Raw genomic sequence first — 18,827 nt, 5'->3', positions numbered from 1 at the left:
GCCAATGAGCCCTAGTGTGTTAATGCATGGTATTCAAATCATCTGAGCAATTAAAAAAAAATCTACTTCAGAACAGAGTTATAGACATGACATTTACCTTGCTTACCTGAAACATTTAAAATACACACATACACACACAGGTAAGTAAACACACACACAACCTAAAACCCTGGACAGATGTAACGAAGGACAATAATCTCTGGCTGATAAGAGCGGTACACCCTCCAGCTGCCCCAAGCCATGGCAGGGAGGGAGCCCAAGCAGAGCATCACGAACACACCTGCTGGGAGTCCAGGGAGACAATCCACCGGCTGCGATTCAAAGGACAGAGTCCAGAGAGGAGAGCTGTAAGAGAGACACCTGGATACCTGCCAAAGACTGTCCTTGTCACATCTCCACCTGAACACTGATCAGGGCATGAGTGTGAGTAAACCACCTTCCGCTGGGAGAAAAAAATCTCTGAAATGGATCACTGGCACTCACAGAGGGCCAGTGATAGTGCCTGCTCTCACAGACAGAAAAAAACACACAAAGGGGCACAAATGCTCTCACCCCAGTGGTGAGAAAAAAAGTACCCTTAGATTTCATGCTGCTTTGGCCCTATTTCGTGAAGTTTAAAAGACCTAAAAAAAAAAAAGAAATCAATCCATTTCCAAGTAACTTGACAACATCCCAGAACAAAGCTCAAGGATTATTTATAAGAATACAAAATCTAACATCAATAATGTCTGGCATTAAATAAAAAATACCACACATGTAACACTGTGTCAACTATACTCAAAAAAAGAAAGGAAAAAGAAAAATACTAAACATGTAAAAAAACAAGAAAAATGGAACCATAACGAGGAAAAAACTAATCAATCAAAATTGCCCCAGGTATCACAGATGATATAGAATTAGCAGATAAGGACAGTGAGAAGCTGGAGGAAAGTCTGAACATGTGAGGGAGAAACCTGGAAATGGAACAAGAGCAGAATAGACATTGCAGAGATGAGAGAATGTGGAGACATGACAAGAGAAGTGATTTTAAATGAACTGGAGCAAAAAATAAACAGAACACCAGTTAGTACGAGACGACTTCAAATGGCCTAATGGATGTATATTTGAATTTCTCAGGGGGGGTGGTAAACAAGAGGACGAAACAAAATATGTGAAGAAGTAATGAGCAAAACTTTTCCAAATTTAATGAAAACTATGAAATCACAAATCCAAGAACTCAATGAACCCTAAGTAAGAAAAACATGAAGAAAAGTACACCAAGGAACACCAAAATCAAATTGTTTAAATCAGTAAAAGAGAAACATCTTAAAAGCGGGGGTAGAGGGGGAGGAGAGGAGCACCAGCACAGGGGTCAAAGATACGGACAGCATATTTCTTGCCAGAAAAATGTAAGCTACAAGACATTCTCAGAGTGCTGCAGATTAAAATCACAATGCAATAATACCACTATACACCTATTAGAATGGCCAAAATTAAAAACACAACCATACCAAGTATTGATGAGGATATGACGCAACTGGAGCATTCTCATACACAGCTGGCAGAATGTAAAACAATATAACCACTTTGGAAAAAGTCTGTCAGTTTCTTAAACAAACATACTCCTACCATATGACCCAGCCACTCTGATCCTAGGAATTCATCCGAGAGAAATGAAAGCACACGTCCATACAGAGATTTATACACCGATGTTCACAGCAGCTTTACTTATAAGAGCCCTAAACTGGAGACAATCTAAGTGTCCATTAGTGGGTGAATGGATGAAGAAATTCTGCTGTGTCCACATACCAGAATATTACCCAGCAACAAAAAGGAATGAACTGATACACCCAACATCATCAATTAATCTCAAAATAATTATGCTGGATTAAAAGTAAGATTGTGTTTATATAAAATTCTAAAAAAATACAAATGAATCTGTAAGGAAAACAGATCAGTGGTGGCCAGGGGACAGAAGGTAAGAGGAGGAAGAGACATAAGGGAACTTTTAGGAAGTGAGGGGGTATGCATATTATCTTGATTATGGTGACTTTTTCCCAGGTATGTATGTATGTTAAAAGGGATCCAATCTGGGGCGCCTGGGTGGCTCGGTCGGTTAGGCGTCCAACTTCAGCTCGGGTCACGATCTCGCAGTCCGTGAGTTCGAGCCCCGCGTCAGGCTCTGGGCTGATGGCTCAGAGCCTGGAGCCTGCTTCCGATTCTGTGTCTCCCTCTCTCTCTGCCCCTCCCCCGTTCATGCTCTGTCTCTCTCTGTCTCAAAAATAAATAAAAACGTTAAAAAATTTTTTTTTTTTAAAAAGGGATCAAATCTTATATTTTAAATATGTGCACTACCCTGTATGTCAATTATACTTCAGTAAAGCCATCAAACAAAAACCAACAATTAACAACCAATGTTAATGAGAAAGTAGCAATTATGAGCACTGATGGGGGTATCAATGTGAACAGAATATTCAAATAGAAAAAATACAATACGTATCTTAGCTGAAAAAAGATTTAAGACATAATCAAGAAGAGAAAGAAAAAGTGTTAACGTTAGGCAAAAAGTCACAAAATACGTTTAAAGTTAACAGTGAAGAAAGTAAGTTTTTCATCTTCAGGAGACTGTAACTCTTCAGAAAGGAAATAACTATGGACCCCCACTGAAGGAGGGAAATTCTGTTTTAAAGATTGTCAAAACAGTATAAAACTCACTCACTTTCAAAATTAACACTAGAAAACAATGCATTATCCAATAAATAGAACTAAACATAAAACATGCACTTTAGTTCTAAGCTAAGAGTTCAGAGGAAGGAGGAAGAGGAGGAAGGTGAGGTGGAACAAAGACGGCGTTAAATTGTGGCTTCACAGTTGTGCCCCGAGCACTGGGCTGACAGTTGGTGCACGGTGGACACTCAAAACTGTACTGCACTCAATCCAGTCTTCCTTTGCTCCTGCTGTACCTTTCCCTGTCCTTCCCGATCCAGGGAAACCATGTTCACATAGCATTTATCTCTGGGAGGATGCCTTCACTAGCAGCAGCTGAGTTCCTCGGAGACCCGACCAGCCTCACGGCTCAGTCTGGCATTCACTTGTGCCAAGGGCTCAAAAAGTCTTTCTTTTCCTTCAAGTGAGCCCAAGAAGAATGCAGGAAGTTCAGAGAACGTGACCCTGGCCCCTCCACCTCAAACAATGGATCCAGTGATGCCAGGCCCACTGGGATTCTGTCAATCAGTTGGCCAGTGCCTGTGCCAGTGCCATGATTAGGACCACAGCCACTGCATGGACCTCATTCTATGGAATTAGGGAGTTTTGTCTTTGTGTTTTCTTTTAAGTGTGAATACGTATATTTGAAATTAAAAAGGAAATAAGTAAAAGAAAATAAACAGAAAACACTCAGGCTCTAGACATTTACTGTGAAATCTTCAGAGCCATCAATCCATTCACTGGCATGTGTGTTAAGGTCCTTTGGCCTTCACAAAGCCGCCTTTGTCCTTTCAGAGATTGGGCTCACCCTGCAATGCCACAAACTGACTTTGGAACAAGTATCCATTTTATGCCCTAGGCCACTTCTCCCTAATCAGAATCTAGAGAGTTTTGGTCCAGTGTCTCCATTCATCCATTCAACATTTGTTGAGCACCTATTCTGACTATATGCAAGCAAATACGATGTCAAATATGGTGCAGACAGGAAACACTAACAAACAAAATCAGAAAGATGCCTCCATGAGCTAATGTTCTGGCAGAGAACATATACTCTATGATAACCTTCAAGCCCTTTGACTAGGAAAGCCACAGGAACACACAGGGGTGGGGGCACATTGGGGTACAGGCTGCTCGGGTAGGTGGTATTCCCAGAAACCTAATGGAACTGGTTCACAGCCCAGGTTTCCAACACTTGAAAACCAATATAAAAGATTATACACAGAAATATCTGGAGGGGAAGAACTTTTGTAATGTCCTATCAGAACAACATATCAAGAGGGATCCAAGAATCCAGTCGGTGCTTATCAAAGGGCTGCCTGCTGCCAGACCTCTCAATTCGCACGAAAACTGGAGGGCATCCACTGGATGGAAAACTGAAGGACTTGGGAACATTAGCTGTTGTTTTCATCTCATCTCCCAGTGAAAGGCTGTGGCTTAGGAAGAAAAAGAAGGAAATGCGAACAGCTGGCTGCAGTGTCGCTCAAGAATCAACCAGAAGGTATTTAATTAGAGGGGAAAATGCCCAGCTTGGCCCTGAAGACAGGGAGCTGATGTGATGCGGGCGGAGGTGTTCACAAAGCTCAGGAGAAAATGACAGGCAAGTGAGTAAAAGCAATCTGCACCATGTCTAAAGTCTACACTCCACTGCATATGCAGAGCATGGCCAATAGAACAAACCTTTTTAAAAAACACCAGAGATAAGCGCTATCTCCCACATACCTTAAGGCCTGCAGGGTGGTCTTGACTTGAACATGGTAATGGGATGTGGGCAAGAGGTACTCAGAAGAACAGCTGATAGAAGAAGCAGAGATGGAAGGACTGCCACTCTACTTCAAGCAGATATGAATGTAAGTGGAAATCAATGAACCAGATGTTCACGGAGTATGGGAATGAAAACGAAAGGAGCAAAATCAAGTTTCTCAAAGTAAGGGTACATAGCCTCAACAACCACACCAGATGGAAGATAAAACCCACACAGCAGGCAAGACAGGAAAAGGGCATCAACCATCTAGGTGTCTGCTTAAGGACAGACGTCTTCTGCCAAAAACGTAGCATGTGAATACTTGGGGCCTGCCCTCGTGACGATTCTCTCTCCCAGTAGGCTGGAGTAGCAACCAGGGTAATTTTCACCCTGAACACGACTTCTATCAATGGGAAAGAACTGGGGAAGCCCAGAGGAAGATGCCCACATGGTCCTGCAGCTCTTGGGGAAGAGCCACAGCCACCACCCCACACAGGGAGAACACAGAACTCAAGTCTCCAAATGCCAAAGATTTCCTAGAAAACACCAAACAACAGGAATAGAATAATACATCAAATTCTGTCAAAGAAGCAAGGACAGTCTAAAGAATGCGGTTAAACAGGCACCAACCTGCTGAGCTCTGATTTTTAATCACATATCTTGTTAAGTTTTTACTGAAAGGTAACATACCTATGAAAACCTGTATGCATACCCTAAGTGTACAACTCAATGAACTGTCACAAATGGAACACACCAGTGTGGACAGCATTCCGATCAAGAAACAGCATCACAGCACCCCCAGAAGTCCCTCCCCATATGCCCCCTTCAAGTCACTAACCTACCCGAGTAACACTAATCCTGATTTAACAGCACAGATTCATTTGCCTGTTCATATAACTTATATAAATGGAATCACACACTGTGTGCTATTGTGTTCATCATCATGCTTGTGAAAGTCATCCCTAAGGCTGCACGTAGCTGTAACCACTCCTCCTCACAGCCATACATACTCCATTACAGGAAAGGACGTGCCACTATGAGCATTCCTTTTATTAATGGGTACAGTTTGGAGCTATTAAGAACCATGTTGCTAAGACATGAACAATGAAATGCATGTCTTCTGGTTGATGTTTGTGCATTTCTGGTGTATCAGTTTACACTTCCACTAGTGGAGCACAGGAGCTCTGGCTGCTAGGCAGCCTGGCCAGCGTTGGCATCTTTTTGACTTTGTTATGTTAGCCATTCGGTGCGTGTATGATAGCATCACTGACATACTTTTTAAATGTATTTCATTTGTTACACTTTGTTTACTTCTGAGAAGGAAATGAAGTCAGCTTATAATAAAAAGACAGATTAGACAGGAACAAGTTTTAAAGTTTTTTAAACGGCAAAACTGTAAAGAAAGAGGGCAAATAATCACACCAGAAACCTATATCAGGATATTAGTAATTGTCACAATTCAGCATAAAACTGGTATTTCTGAAATTTCCAGCAGCTAATAGCAAAAGTGAAATGTGACAAGCTATATACCTTTCAGTCTCTAGTAAAAGGAGTTTATAACAAATGGTCAAAAGGAATCCTAAATGGAGGTTTAGATCAGTGTTCACAACATAATGGATATTTTTCAACAGCAGTTTTATAAAGATACAGAAGTACTTTGGGTAAGGTTCTCTGATTTCTCAATGCATCTCTGTATGAGGTTTAGACATAACAGTAAATTGTGATTTACTGAGGTAGCTCTTCAATAACTAAGCTTCTTAGAGTGAATTGCCAGAGGGTATCTTGGACTTCCTCTTTTAAATATCAGTTGTCTGAGGAGCCTTTTAAAAAAAATAATTTTCACTTCTGATTATAAAGGTAATAAAAAGCTCATTATTAACACACACACACACACACACACACAGGGGCACCTGGGTGGCTCAGCTGATAAAGCATCCAACTTTAGCTCAGGTCACGATCTCAAGGTTCAGGAATTTGAGCCCCACATCGGGCTCTGTGCTGATGGCTTGGAGCCTGGAGCCTGCTTTGAATTCTGTGTCTCCCTCTCTCTCTGCCCCACCCTCCCCCCCTTTCTCTCTCTCTCAGAGATAAATAAACATATTTTAAAAAAAGAAAAGAAGAAATCAAACAGTAAACCCACCACCCAAAGATAGCTTTCTAGAGTTTTCTATAATAAAAAATATTAATCAATACTTTTAATTCATACACTTTTTCTTTTCCTTTTTTAAATCAATAGCAGTTTGTGGTATTTAATATATTTTGTGACTAGTTCATTATTTTAACAGCTACAGAAAAACTAATCTATTTATTTAACCAGAACTCTACTGAAATACAGATTACCCACAACTTCCTGCTACGAAAAATAGAAATCTTTGTGTACATTTCTAATTATTTCCTTAGAATAAATTCACAGAAGTAGAATTACTATGGTTAAAAAAGAACATGCACATAAAGGTTTTGCTACACCACCAAACTGCCCCCAACACTGAAATCAATTTACACCATTAAACTGTACGAGAGAACATATGTCCTTGCATCTCACTGACCTTAGATGTTATTTTTCCTGTGGGTATTTTCACCACTTTCCAGGTTAAAATAAGACATTTCTAGGGGCACATGGGTGGCTCAGTTGGTTAGGCATCCGACTTTGGCTCAGGTCATGATTTCAGTTTGTGAATTTGAGCCCCATGTCAGGCTCTGTGATAACAGCTCAGAGCCTATAGCCTGCTTCAAGTTCTGTGTCTCCCTCTCTCTCTGCCCCTCCCATGCTCTCTCTCTCTCTCTCTCAAAAATAAACAAACATTCAAAAAATTGAAAAAAAAGACATTTCTTTCTGAATTCTCTGACCCTTGGGTTTATGAGCAAGGATAAAAACCGAAGTCCGCTGGCCATCTGAATTTCTTAATTTGTGAAGTGCTATGGTGTTATCCTTCAATTCAACCCAGATATATTTATTTCAAGCTTAACTGTTTCCAGGCACACTGTTGGGTACTGGGAATACAGAAATGTACAAAAATGTAGAAAAATCTTAGGTGACATCCCTCACAAATCCCAAGGGTCTTATGTATTAGCATTCTGGACTTTCTGAAGAGCGCCACCCAAAACAAAGCTCTGCCTATTGGCATTCAAGGTGAGCTGTTCTGACAGCAACTTCCTCATTGACTCCCCCAGTGAGATCACATCACCTGCCTTCTTTAGCAATGACATGTACCAAGTTTATCTGAGATATGTATCACATTATTTGGGAAGAAGTCCCAGAGAAAATAAAAGATACAAAAGATGAAAGGAGAGAACCTCAATCAAAAACAAACAAAAGAAGAGTCCAAACCCTTCTAACAGGGTCAGGGTGAACTAAGCCTGGGGGAGAGCTGCTGAGAACTTTGGTAAAGGCCTTCAGGGGGTGATGCTCCTATAAAGATGAAAAGGAGAGGTCCCCTATCTGAGAAACATGGTGCTCTTTGTTTTCTGCATTCTTGATTCCAGGTAATTCTGAAATAGCAAAGTCTAAAGCACAGATGATTAGCACAGGATAGGATCAGCAAGGCTGAGCTTGGGGCATCTGTCTCAGACCCTGTGAACTTGAGGACACAGGCAGAATGCTGGCCAGACTTTCTGAGGACAAAGCTCTAGGAAATCTTCATACGACAAAGAACAGAATCCAGATTCAAACTCAAAAGATCAGGAGAGGCTAGACCAAGAAGTCAAAGCTGCTGAAAAGAAATTCAAGAGCAAAGTGTTAAGGTCTGAGCAGAGTCTAAGAATTGTTACAAACCAACCAAAGAAGCAGAGAATGAAAAAGGCCAGACTCAACAGCAGTTATGGTGGAAAAAGTCCAAGGAGTCCTTACCAGCAGGCAGCACACAAGCCGACAGGTGAGGAGGCTGCCAGAGGAGCCAGCTGTCTGGTTCCAGCAGCACCTGGAGAGCCACCTACTCCTTCTGCTTGACAAGCAGCCGTCCCCTCCGCCAGGCTGACACGGGCAGCCACAGAAAGGAAACCCAGGAGCCCGAGGGGCACAGAAGCCACCCCGAGGGCCATGTCAAGGAAGAACCTCAGAGGGACCGAGACAACATTTTTAAATATCTGCAAAGCTATCACATAGGTACAGAATAAAAGTCACTTCGGGGTAGTCTGGAGACAGAAAGTGAAAAAATAAGTAATACGAACGTTAACAGGTGCCATCTGTTGAGCGCCTACGATGAACAGGCACTATGAATGATTCTGAGCCTGGCTGACCTCCAGAGGCCCCCTGGGAAAATGGGGACCACAGGCACCACTACAGAGGTGGGGCGGGTGAGGCCATGCATGTGAAGACCGTAGAAGAGGGCCTACACGTCAAACCTCTCAGGAGAGGGTGCCCGTCAGTCCACATAAAAGCCCTCACATGAACGTTCACAGCAGCATTATTCATAAAAGCCCCAAATGGAAATATCCCTAATGCCCATCAAGCAACGAGCAGACACACAAAATGCAGTCCACCCACACAGTGAACCATCACGCAGCAGAGAGAGAATGAAGTGCTGACGTCCTCAAGAGCACAGATGAACTCTTGAAAATACTATGCTTCAGGAGAGAAGTCAGTCACAAAAGACCACACATGGTAAGAATCCAGTCACATGAAAAGTCCCCAACAGGCTAATCCACAGAGACAGAAAGAAGGTGAGTGACTTCTCAGTCCCTCAAGGACGGGGGAGGGAGGAATGGGGAGTGGCTGCCCCCAGGATGCTTCTAGGGGATGTGAGGTCTGGCTCAATAAAAGACTGCTTTTCAAAAGGAACCCATTACCACCTTCATTTGATCCACAGGCTTTGTGAGGCAGCTAGTTTACAGATGAGAAACAGAGGAAACAGAATCTGCTCATGGTGCCAGGATCTAAACCAGCTCAAAGCCATACTCCCGGTCACTGTGCTGGTTATACCGTGGAACAAATGAACGGAAGGAACAAAGAGGTTGATTGCAGCAGGGCACAAGACCGGGAAGTCTAACCCTGCAAGCTGCACACCGGGTGGGCCCTGTGAGAGCAGTGCCCGAGCCTCACCACAGGTCCCAGCGGAGCCCGAGGGCAGACCACAAGCAAGGTGAAGGGGGTCCCCCCTGTTCGGCTACCAGGAGGGTGCACCTGACAACCTCTTCCTGACCTTCCAACTGGAAGGCTACTCTCTATTCTCTCTGTTCTGAATCTCAGAACACCACAAAGGCTTTCTAATTTCATGTTGTTCCTTTAAGCTATTCTTGGTTCCGTATATTTAAGATATTATGGTTTGTCTATAGTTTTTAAAAACTGTGCGTGTCTGCCCTTGTCCCAAATAACAGGATTTCAAAGCTGACATTTATTTCAATCATTTGGCAGAAGGCTGGGAACTAAACAAGCCACGGAGACACTGAGGGCAGCTGGCATACTTACTGTAAAGTTCATTTCCTTGATGGCTAGCTTCAGGTGTTCGAATCCCACAGTCACGGTATACTGAGTGTAATTCAAGTAGCCAAGGTGAGCCACAATAATTTCTGCACACTTCTGCAAAGACACAAGGAAGAGCTGTGTTTTTAAAGCAAGCAAGGTCGGCTCCCCCAGCAATTGACCCATGAAGTAACACATGGCAACGACACAGGAGCACAATGAACCACCTCCAGGGAACTTGCCAGAGCCCAGAAAAATTCAGACATCAGCCAAAAACAATTCTTAGAAAGAAAGAAACAAATGGGTATTTTTGGAAACAAACAAACAATATATGGTTTATAATCATTAGAATCTTTCTACTTTGGATGATTCAGAACAGTGTCACCCTCATAAAAAAGGTAACTACACAATGCAAACCTGACGTTCACACAAATACAATAGGGTGGGGTGGGGGGTGGTGTAAGCCAAGACACAACAAATCAGACCCCCCACCCTCACTCTCCTCCCTGCTCACTTCCACAGCTGCTGCACAATATACAGAGTGGACTGCATGCCTCCTCGCCCCAATGCCTGGTCCTTCCTACGCAGAGCCCCTGTAGTCTCTGTTAGGAGGTCAGGCCCACACCTAAGACAAAGGCTGTGGGAACAATGGCTAGTGTGATCACACAGGTGTGTGTGCTCATCTGTCGGCCAAGAGCCCCCCCCCCTCCCCCCCCGTCTTCTGTCTTGTACAATTAGCAACCGGCTCCCCTCTATTCACTGGGGGGGGTGGAGCCCTCACTCTGGATGGGGATGTGTACTCGGTGGCCAGGCAGGCAGTGACCTTGGCACAGCCACGCCGCCTGGCACACCCCCTCAGAAGTTCTCTCCGTGTCTGACAGCCCAGTCTCTGGGTGGCACCTGTGACGGCTGTGGCTTTGAACAGGGCAGTCACCCCTACCACTGATCAGAGGCTCCCCGAGTTAGGAATGTCTGAGGTCGGGGTAGGAAAACAGATCTGGGTGTTCGTAAGAAGCCTTCAAAAGATACAAGGACAATCTGAAGGCAGGGGTGCTGACCTCAGGGCCGGGGAAGAAGTCAGAAGAAGGTGGTGTGCATGCCTTCCCTGGTCTCAGCAAACCCAAATCCACCTTTTGTTCCTCAAAGTCGGGTCACAGGAGGACGCACGGAGAGAGGGGCAGCTAAGTCCTGGGCGTGATCAGGAATGGAGAGGATCGCACTCGTGAAGGTATTCATGTCGCACAGGTGACCACTTCTTACAAATCTGGACTTTCAGGGGATGTTTACGTTAACAACACGGTTATACCTCAGGCTGTACATATCTTCAGGTTTAAAAAAGCTATAGTGAGCCCACCTGACGATCTGGGAGGGAGGGGAGGGGGTCTGAGTTCAAGCTGTGGTTCGAGCACCGATTGCGATGTGCTTGTGCAATCACTTGATGAGAGCACAGCAGCCTGTCACCCGCCCGGTGCGGACCACTTGCTACCCGAGGCAGACAGCGTTTTCTCTTCACATCAAGACAAAGGCAGCGTAAAGGGTGGTTGATATCTCTACAACGTAAAAAATCCCATGTTTTTTTAAGTCAGGGCAATGCTCCTGGGAGAGCTAGGGTGGGACCTGCACAGACAGAACAGAAGAGAGAAGTCCCCAAGGCGACACAGCATAAACTGAAGTAGGGCCACCGACAGGAGAGGGGAGACACCGCGGCGAGGCACAAAGGGCCACTGTCAAGGTGCACAGTGTGGCGGGCAGTGCCACAGCAGTGCAGGCAAGCAGCCTCGCAGGCGGCCTGGCACTATACAAGGTGCCCGAGTCTTCCTAGTTGGCCTGAGACCTTCCCCAGTTTCAAAGGGAAAGTCCCCCATCCTGGGAACTCCTCAGTCCTTGCAAACCAGACAGATTAGTCACACCAGCCTTAGGACGAAGTCACTGACCGCCTGTTCGGTGCGAGAAAGAGCAAGGCCAGCTGAGGGCGGACTCCAGCCTGCCCGGGGGTGGAGGCAGGGCTGTGGCCTGAGCAGAGGTCCTTTCAGACCCCGCATCCATCATCCCTCCTGTGTACTGGTGGAGCTAACACAGCACCTACTGGACAGAGACACGGCAGGTGCAGGGCCCCCATGGGCACCGACACGCAGGCGCTCACATATGACATTCGACTTGATCCTCGCCACTTTATGAGGATGGTCGGAGAAGGCGTAACCCCACCCTGCAGTCAAGGAGAACACGTTACAGGCCGGCCCAGCCCTGCTCCCGTGGGTGATTACAGAGGAGGCAGAACGAGGGTCTGGTCACTTGTGTTTCCGGAGCAGCACCTGCCAGGCCCATGAGGCCGACCCAGCAGGTGGAGCTGCCACACGGTCCCAGGGAGCAGGCCCTGGCAGGGAGGAACCACAGATGCGGGCCAGGGAACCACAGACGGGGGCCAGCCATCCAACAGGAGCCCTGCCATCTGAATCCTTTCCTGCCAGGACAAACAGTCCTGCTCTTCACTCTTCTCAGCTGGGCGGTGCGTGGTTGCTAAGGATACACGCTGCACAATAACAAACCACGAGCTGAAATCCTGGCCCCCCCTGTCACTAGTGTCACCTCAGGCAAGTACTCTGACCTTTCGGAGCCTCAGTTTCTTACATAATTTGGGGCTCTGGTAACAGTGCCTGCTCCGTGGGCCTGCTCTGGGGACTCAATGAAACCTGACTGCATGGAAAGCCAGGCATGAGGCCTGTCGGGGAAACCACTTTCCTAACCCTACACACCAACACATTTTCTTTTCTGATGTTCCCCATGTTCTCCAGGCCACCTGCTGAGTCCTAGGGAGCTTCCCAGCTCTATACAGAGGGGTTCCAGCTCTGATTCTTGGGATTCCAACAGAATATGGTGCCAAAAAATAATCGAGAGTGAGGGTTCCTTTCTCACTTTGGACCGCCAGGTTTCCTAACCCATAACCACACAGTACGTCCAAAAGTAGACACTCAAGCAAGCAGGCTGCTCTTCCTAAGGGGCCTGGGCCTCAGCCCCCACAGGTGGATCAGGGTGTTCATCACAGGGCTGATGCCCGAGACCCCGGCAATTCGGAATGACCACGAACAACGGCAGACTTCAGAGACGACAAGCAGCCTGTAAAGAGTCACCTGTAGACACCAGGCATCATATGTGGGTTCACGTATCATGTGTACATGTGTGTAAGTTTGTAAGAATTTCTAAGGGTATCAATGTATAAAGTCAGGTGCGTTTTCCACACCACCATTGGTATGACTCAATGCTTTCACTTCAGAGAGCACATATGTAATAGTGCAGCATGATGAATAATCACTGACCAATCAAATGCACTCACCCCCGCACAGGTGAGGGTCCTTGTCCGATTGTGAACTTTGTTATGAATGAACATGGTGGTTCCATCTTGAGCTACACCATCAACTTTAACAGTCATGAGAAAGCTTGTCTGAATAGACGTTTCTACAAAAGAAAGAAAGTCAGCGTCAGAGACCATGTTGGGCACATCACACTTGCAAAGGTAAGAGCCCAGGAGGGTCCTTTGACCACCTCAGCCTTGGCACATTTGAAAACTTCACACTTGTCAGCGAAGTAAAACCTTTCCATTAGGTTCTACTTCCAACCCATTATCCAGGAGCCTATGTGAAAACCTTCATTCCAGATCCATCATTTTTGGTTCACAAAAGGGCAAGTATTTGATGGCTAATAAAATTTTATTTTTTATTTCTCCACATAAATGTTTAACTTCACTTTACACCACAATAAAGTTAGATTTATTTTTCTGTTTATATAATTTATTATTTTGTCTTTATGTCCACTGTTAAAAAATCAAGGAACAAAAAATACTAATCCTGGGGCACCTGGGTGGCTCAGTTGGTTAAGCATCTGACTTTGGCTCAAGTCATGATCTCATGGTTCTGTGCTGACAGCTCAGAGCCTGCAGTCTACTTCAGATTCTGTGTCTCCCTGTCTCGGCCCCTTCCCTGCTCATGCTCGCTCGCTCACTCTCTCTCAAAAATAAATATTAAAAAGAAATAAAACACTTATATGGGGCGCCTGGGTGGCGCAGTCGGTTAAGCGTCCGACTTCAGCCAGGTCACGATCTCGCGGTCCGTGAGTTCGAGCCCCGCGTCGGGCTCTGGGCTGATGGCTCAGAGCCTGGAGCCTGTTTCCGATTCTGTGTCTCCCTCTCTCTCTGCCCCTCCCCCGTTCATGCTCTGTCTCTCTCTGTCCCAAAAATAAATAAAAGTTGAAAAAAAAAAATTAAAAAAAAAAAAAAAAAAAAAAAGAAATAAAACACTTATAATCCCATCGCCAAGAGATAACCATAATTAACATGTTGTGTCCATCCTTCCAGACCATTTTCTAGACATAAAAATACACGGTGATGCCAAATTTATTTTTGTTTTTTAAAATGTTATAAAAACTGCGGCGCCTGGGTGCCTCAGCCGGTTAAGCTTCTGACTTTTCGGCTCAGGTCATGATCTCATGGTTTCGTGAGTTCCAGCTCCACATCAGGCTCTGTGCTGACAGTGTAGAGCCTGCTTGGGATTCTCTGTCTCCCTCTCTCTCTGCCCCTCCCCCGCTTGCGCTCTCTCAAAATATATAAACTTTAAAAAAATAATGAAATGTTATAAAAAAGGATTAAGTTTTTTGTAATATACATTTTTTTTTCATTTAATTTACTGCGGTCATGGGGTTATCTTTTCAAATTCTTTCTCAACCAAATTCTTTCTCGCCTGATCACAGAACATGGAAAATAATGTGGGTGGTCATTTCTTCAGTTTCCCCCAAATGGTATGTAACTAGTGCCACTCTAGACGAACAGAGCCGATGCGTTATAAACCGTGGGTGCTGCAGGGCAGGGCTTCTCAGCCTCAGCAGCACTGATATTTTGAGGCCAGACAATCCTTTGTCATGGGACAGCCCTGTGCACTACAGGCTGTTTAGAAGCATCCCTGGCCTCCTCCCTCTAGATACTGGTAACATCCCTCCTCTCCAGTGGTGACAACCAAAATGTCACAATGTTCCTAGACACTGCCAAGTTTCCCTGGGGGACAGAACCATTGGCTCAGGGCATCAGAACTTAATTCTCTCCCAGAACCCCAAGGCAAAAGCCTGCTGTAGCAGCACCTATGCTTTGCAGCCACTTAGCTAAGCTGATCGGTGCTCCCTGAGAGCTGACCAATGCTGACTTACTTCTAACTTACTCTGGAAGACACTGGCAGACTTTTGAGGGGCTTTCAATTTGTTGCCATTATAAAGAATAATGACCATCCTTGTGATCCACCTCTGAGAACTTGTTCAAAGATTCTAAAGCTCCCTCCATCTTTCAAATATGGTGCTTTGTACAAAGAAAAATCATTTCAAAATGCCAGACTTCATACCTTTTGATTGATCCAACTCAACAACACATGTCAGCCACAGTTGCTGATTATATGTAGACAGTGGATTTGAAAGTATTTGAATTGGCTTCAGCTAAGGCAAAAAGAAAAAAAAAAGTTAAGGAATCCATATGACCTTTTCATTCAGTCTGTCTTAATATACAAAAATTTACATTTAGCAAAAAAGGTTGGAGTGTTAGCTCTGAAACAGAAACGTGCAGCTTTCATTTAGACAATACAGTGAAATTCTGCCTCCAGAAAAAGAAAGGACTTTCTACTGCAGTCACCTCTGTCTTACAAACACCTCTAAGCAGGCGATTTCCACCACCTGCAGCCTTGGGATCACATTCCTACTTAAATACCAAAAGGCCATCTTGGAGAAAAAAATTAAAAGTACATATAATGAGATGTGTTGTTAAGATAATAAAGGACATCAAAGACGTATTTCCATATTCACAGGAATCATTCCCCAGTAGCAGTGTGCCAGACCTGTTGCTGGGTGAGGTTGGTTGTCTTCAGCTTTAGCGAAGTCTTAACACCCCTGGAGAGAAAAATTAGAGGGGACCAGGTTGCCAATAATACTTCTGCCAATGACACTTTCAGCAGTGTCTGCTGAAAACCACAATACTGGCTTCTGGCAGCCTGGGATACAGAGAACACTGTGTAAGTGTTTGAAAACCACCCAGGGTTCCAAAGAAACACATTATTAGAACGTGTAGTCTCTGCATGTAAATATATCATTTCTGTGTTGTAGCCCCGCGGAAACTCCCTGTGCCCGAAGGCGTGCCCAAAGCCACCGAGGCAATGATGCCTACCGGCGGGTGGTCTAGCATCTTGCAGAAGTGAGCGTGAGCTCTTGCAAGCAAGTCAATTTGGTGGGACGGCTGTTATTTTCGGTGTCAAAAAAGGACTTACGTTCTGAGACAGAAATTGTAAAAGACCAAACTATGGTTAGGAAGCTCCATGGCGGCACCTCTTAGATCAGATCCTCAGGGCAAGAAGTAAATAAAATAAACACACATGCTAGCGGGCTAACCAGAGGGCCCTTTGAAACTAGGAAATAGGAAGAAAAAGGATTACAAGGTAAGCTTTAGGACATTTTTGTCCTTTTGCTTTTTTGAAAATCTTAAGGGTGAAAACCCACCAGGGAGCTAAGAGAAGGAAGACAAGGGGATATTTGGGGGCAAATAATCCAATTTAAACTTGTTATGATGCCATGAGAATGCAGGACAACTGAATTCAGTTTACAGATAAAGATACTATGTCTGATATGCAGAAAAATAAAGGGGTTTCGTTGTTTGGGCTCTCACAAGTTAGCATTTATTAAAGAGTACTGAAATTCTCCAACTGGAAGGACCTTTGTTTTTCTCTAAAGATGGTGAAGAATTAACCACATGAAAGAAAGAAAAGAAAAAGGATTTTTCACTTAAACCGAGTTCATACAAGGAATGACCAAACAATCGTCAGAAAGACCTGTGCCTGTTAGAAACCCGACATGCAGGCAGCATCTTCACTTGCATAAAAATAATAAAAAATAGATGCCTGAGTGAGCACCGTTAGAACTTACAATCTAGTAAGACTCATGGGCGGGAGGAATCAGGGGGAGTTAACCAGCATTTGGAAAGGAACCGCTGCTCCCTCACAGGTAACACCACCGGCCTCTCACAGTGCTGCGGTATTCACTGCAGCAGAAAAGGACCTTTCGGCAAACAAGAGCCCAGGGCCCAGCGGCTGACAGCGCTGTAAGAAATGCGTGCTGCCGAAGAAGGGAGCTGCAGGGCAAGGGTGGTGCGCGGACCCTCCACGCAGGACAGGACCGTGTCTGAGTCACCGGGAAGTTTCTAGGGCCCCTCCAACTGCCACTTCGACCCAGTCTTACCTTTTTACTATTACTTAGTGAAAAATTAGCTGCGGAAGTCTGGATCACTTTGGGCCCTAAAAATGTAACAGACAAGGAAAAAATCAGGTTATATCTATATCAATAATTAATTTATTGTTTTTCACTTAAAAATTTTTTTAACGTGTATTTCTCAGAGAGACAGAGACAGAGCACAAGCGAGGGAGGGGCAGAGAAAGAGGCAGACAGAATCTGAAGCAGGGTTCAGGCTCTGAGCCATCAGTCAGCACAGAGCCCAAAATGGGGCTCGAACTCACAGACCGCAAGATCATAACCTGAGCTGAAGTGCTGAAGGTGGACACTTAACTGGCCACCCAGGCGCCCCTATCGATTGTTTTTCAAATGCCAAGAAAGACTCGCATTATGTAGAGGTGGCCCTATTTTCCTGGTCTGTCCTTAGGGGACATATAAACATACAAACAGACACACAACATCGCAGACCAGGCGAACATCACGTGACCACCACACAATGTGTGTGACTTCCACAGGATCTAGATATGCAAAACCTCTCCTTTGCTTTCAATGAGGGCTCACTCAGTAGTGCTCCGATCCAAGAAACCGTTAATGACACGGACACTGTCTATAGATTTTATAAAGTATAACAATTTCTGCTAAAAAACTAAGCCACATTTATCGGTTCATCCAATTAATCCAGTCTTCCAAAAATGTGTATTGAGTTCAGGATATAAAAAAGTATAAAATATTTTAATGCATACTCAAGGCTTTTCCTGAAATAACAGATCTATAAGCTTCATGGAATCCTACAATGTAACTGTTCAGAGCTTTGGCCTTAAAAGAAGCAATCAAAGGAAACAGTGTGAAGCAGATTTTAATTTAATTTGTTCTACAATAAATCACACTCAGCTGGGATGCCAGTTTTCTGGGCTGCCTGGGTGACCATCCCCAGCCTGCTGCCCAGGAACCGCCATGTACAGAAGGAAATACTTGAGTACATACAGCAAGTATGTAAGTGACGTAGCAACATGTGTCTGGAACCGTTATGAATGCTGACAGGCTGTCCCTCTGTGGGAAGGAGGCTTTCGCCCACAGTGAGGCTTATTTTAAATAGACTCACAATCTCAGCAAATCCCTGTTCCAGGAAATAAGGCAATCTGCTTTCTCAGAAAGAATTAAGAACTGGGAGTCGCAAAGTCCAGACTCTAGTCTTAGCCAACTTGGCTTTTTGAATCTGTTTTCACATCTGCAAAACGAGGGGTGACAAACCCACTGGTCGCTAACACACTCTTAATCTGAAATCCTAACAATGTTACCACAGGACGTAGGATGGTGATTTTTGTGTCAACTGACTGGGCCCTGGGGTGCCCAGATACTTGGATAAACATGATTCTGGCGAATCAGTGGACAGACGAGAAAAAATTTGGTCCTCCCCAATGTGGGTGGGCCTCATCCAAATGGTTGAAGGCCTGAACAGAGCAAAAGGCTGAATGGGGGAGAATCTGCTCTCTGCCCGGTCTTGTCCTCGGTCTTCAAGCTGGCACATAGGTCTTCATCTGTTTCCAGACACAAGCTGGAACTTAACCAGCTCTGCTATGCCTCCATATCTTGAAACTTCTCAGCCTCCATTATCATGCGAGCCAGTTCCTTACAGTAAATCTCTCTTTCTTCTCTACCCCTGCCCCTCTCTCTCCCTGTCTCCCTGTCCCTCCCTCCCCCCTCCTATGCGTATGTGTGTCTGAGTATATACATATATATGTATCTCCCCTTTGGTTC

General features: G+C 44.8%; 1 protein-coding gene across 4 annotated transcripts in view; it reads right to left on the bottom strand.

The window, feature by feature from the left end:
- The window catches only part of TMEM181 (transmembrane protein 181), a 75,052-nt gene that overhangs the window by 16,432 nt on the left and 39,793 nt on the right, over window positions 1-18,827 (bottom strand). For all 4 annotated transcript variants that reach the window (XM_045500170.1, XM_045500171.1, XM_045500173.1 and 1 more), the window contains exons 3-6: window positions 17,079-17,134; window positions 15,203-15,293; window positions 13,156-13,277; window positions 9,831-9,941 (exon numbers count right to left, since the gene is read on the bottom strand). In XM_045500170.1, coding sequence (XP_045356126.1) covers window positions 9,831-9,941; window positions 13,156-13,277; window positions 15,203-15,293; window positions 17,079-17,134 — 380 coding nt within the window. The remainder of the gene's footprint in view (window positions 1-9,830; window positions 9,942-13,155; window positions 13,278-15,202; window positions 15,294-17,078; window positions 17,135-18,827) is intronic.

The sequence above is a fragment of the Leopardus geoffroyi genome, chromosome B2, assembly GCF_018350155.1.
Source record: "Leopardus geoffroyi isolate Oge1 chromosome B2, O.geoffroyi_Oge1_pat1.0, whole genome shotgun sequence".
NCBI classification, from domain to species: Eukaryota; Metazoa; Chordata; class Mammalia; order Carnivora; family Felidae; genus Leopardus; species Leopardus geoffroyi.
Note: the sequence above shows the minus strand (reverse complement) of the source record. Positions and strands in the feature narration are given on the sequence as shown.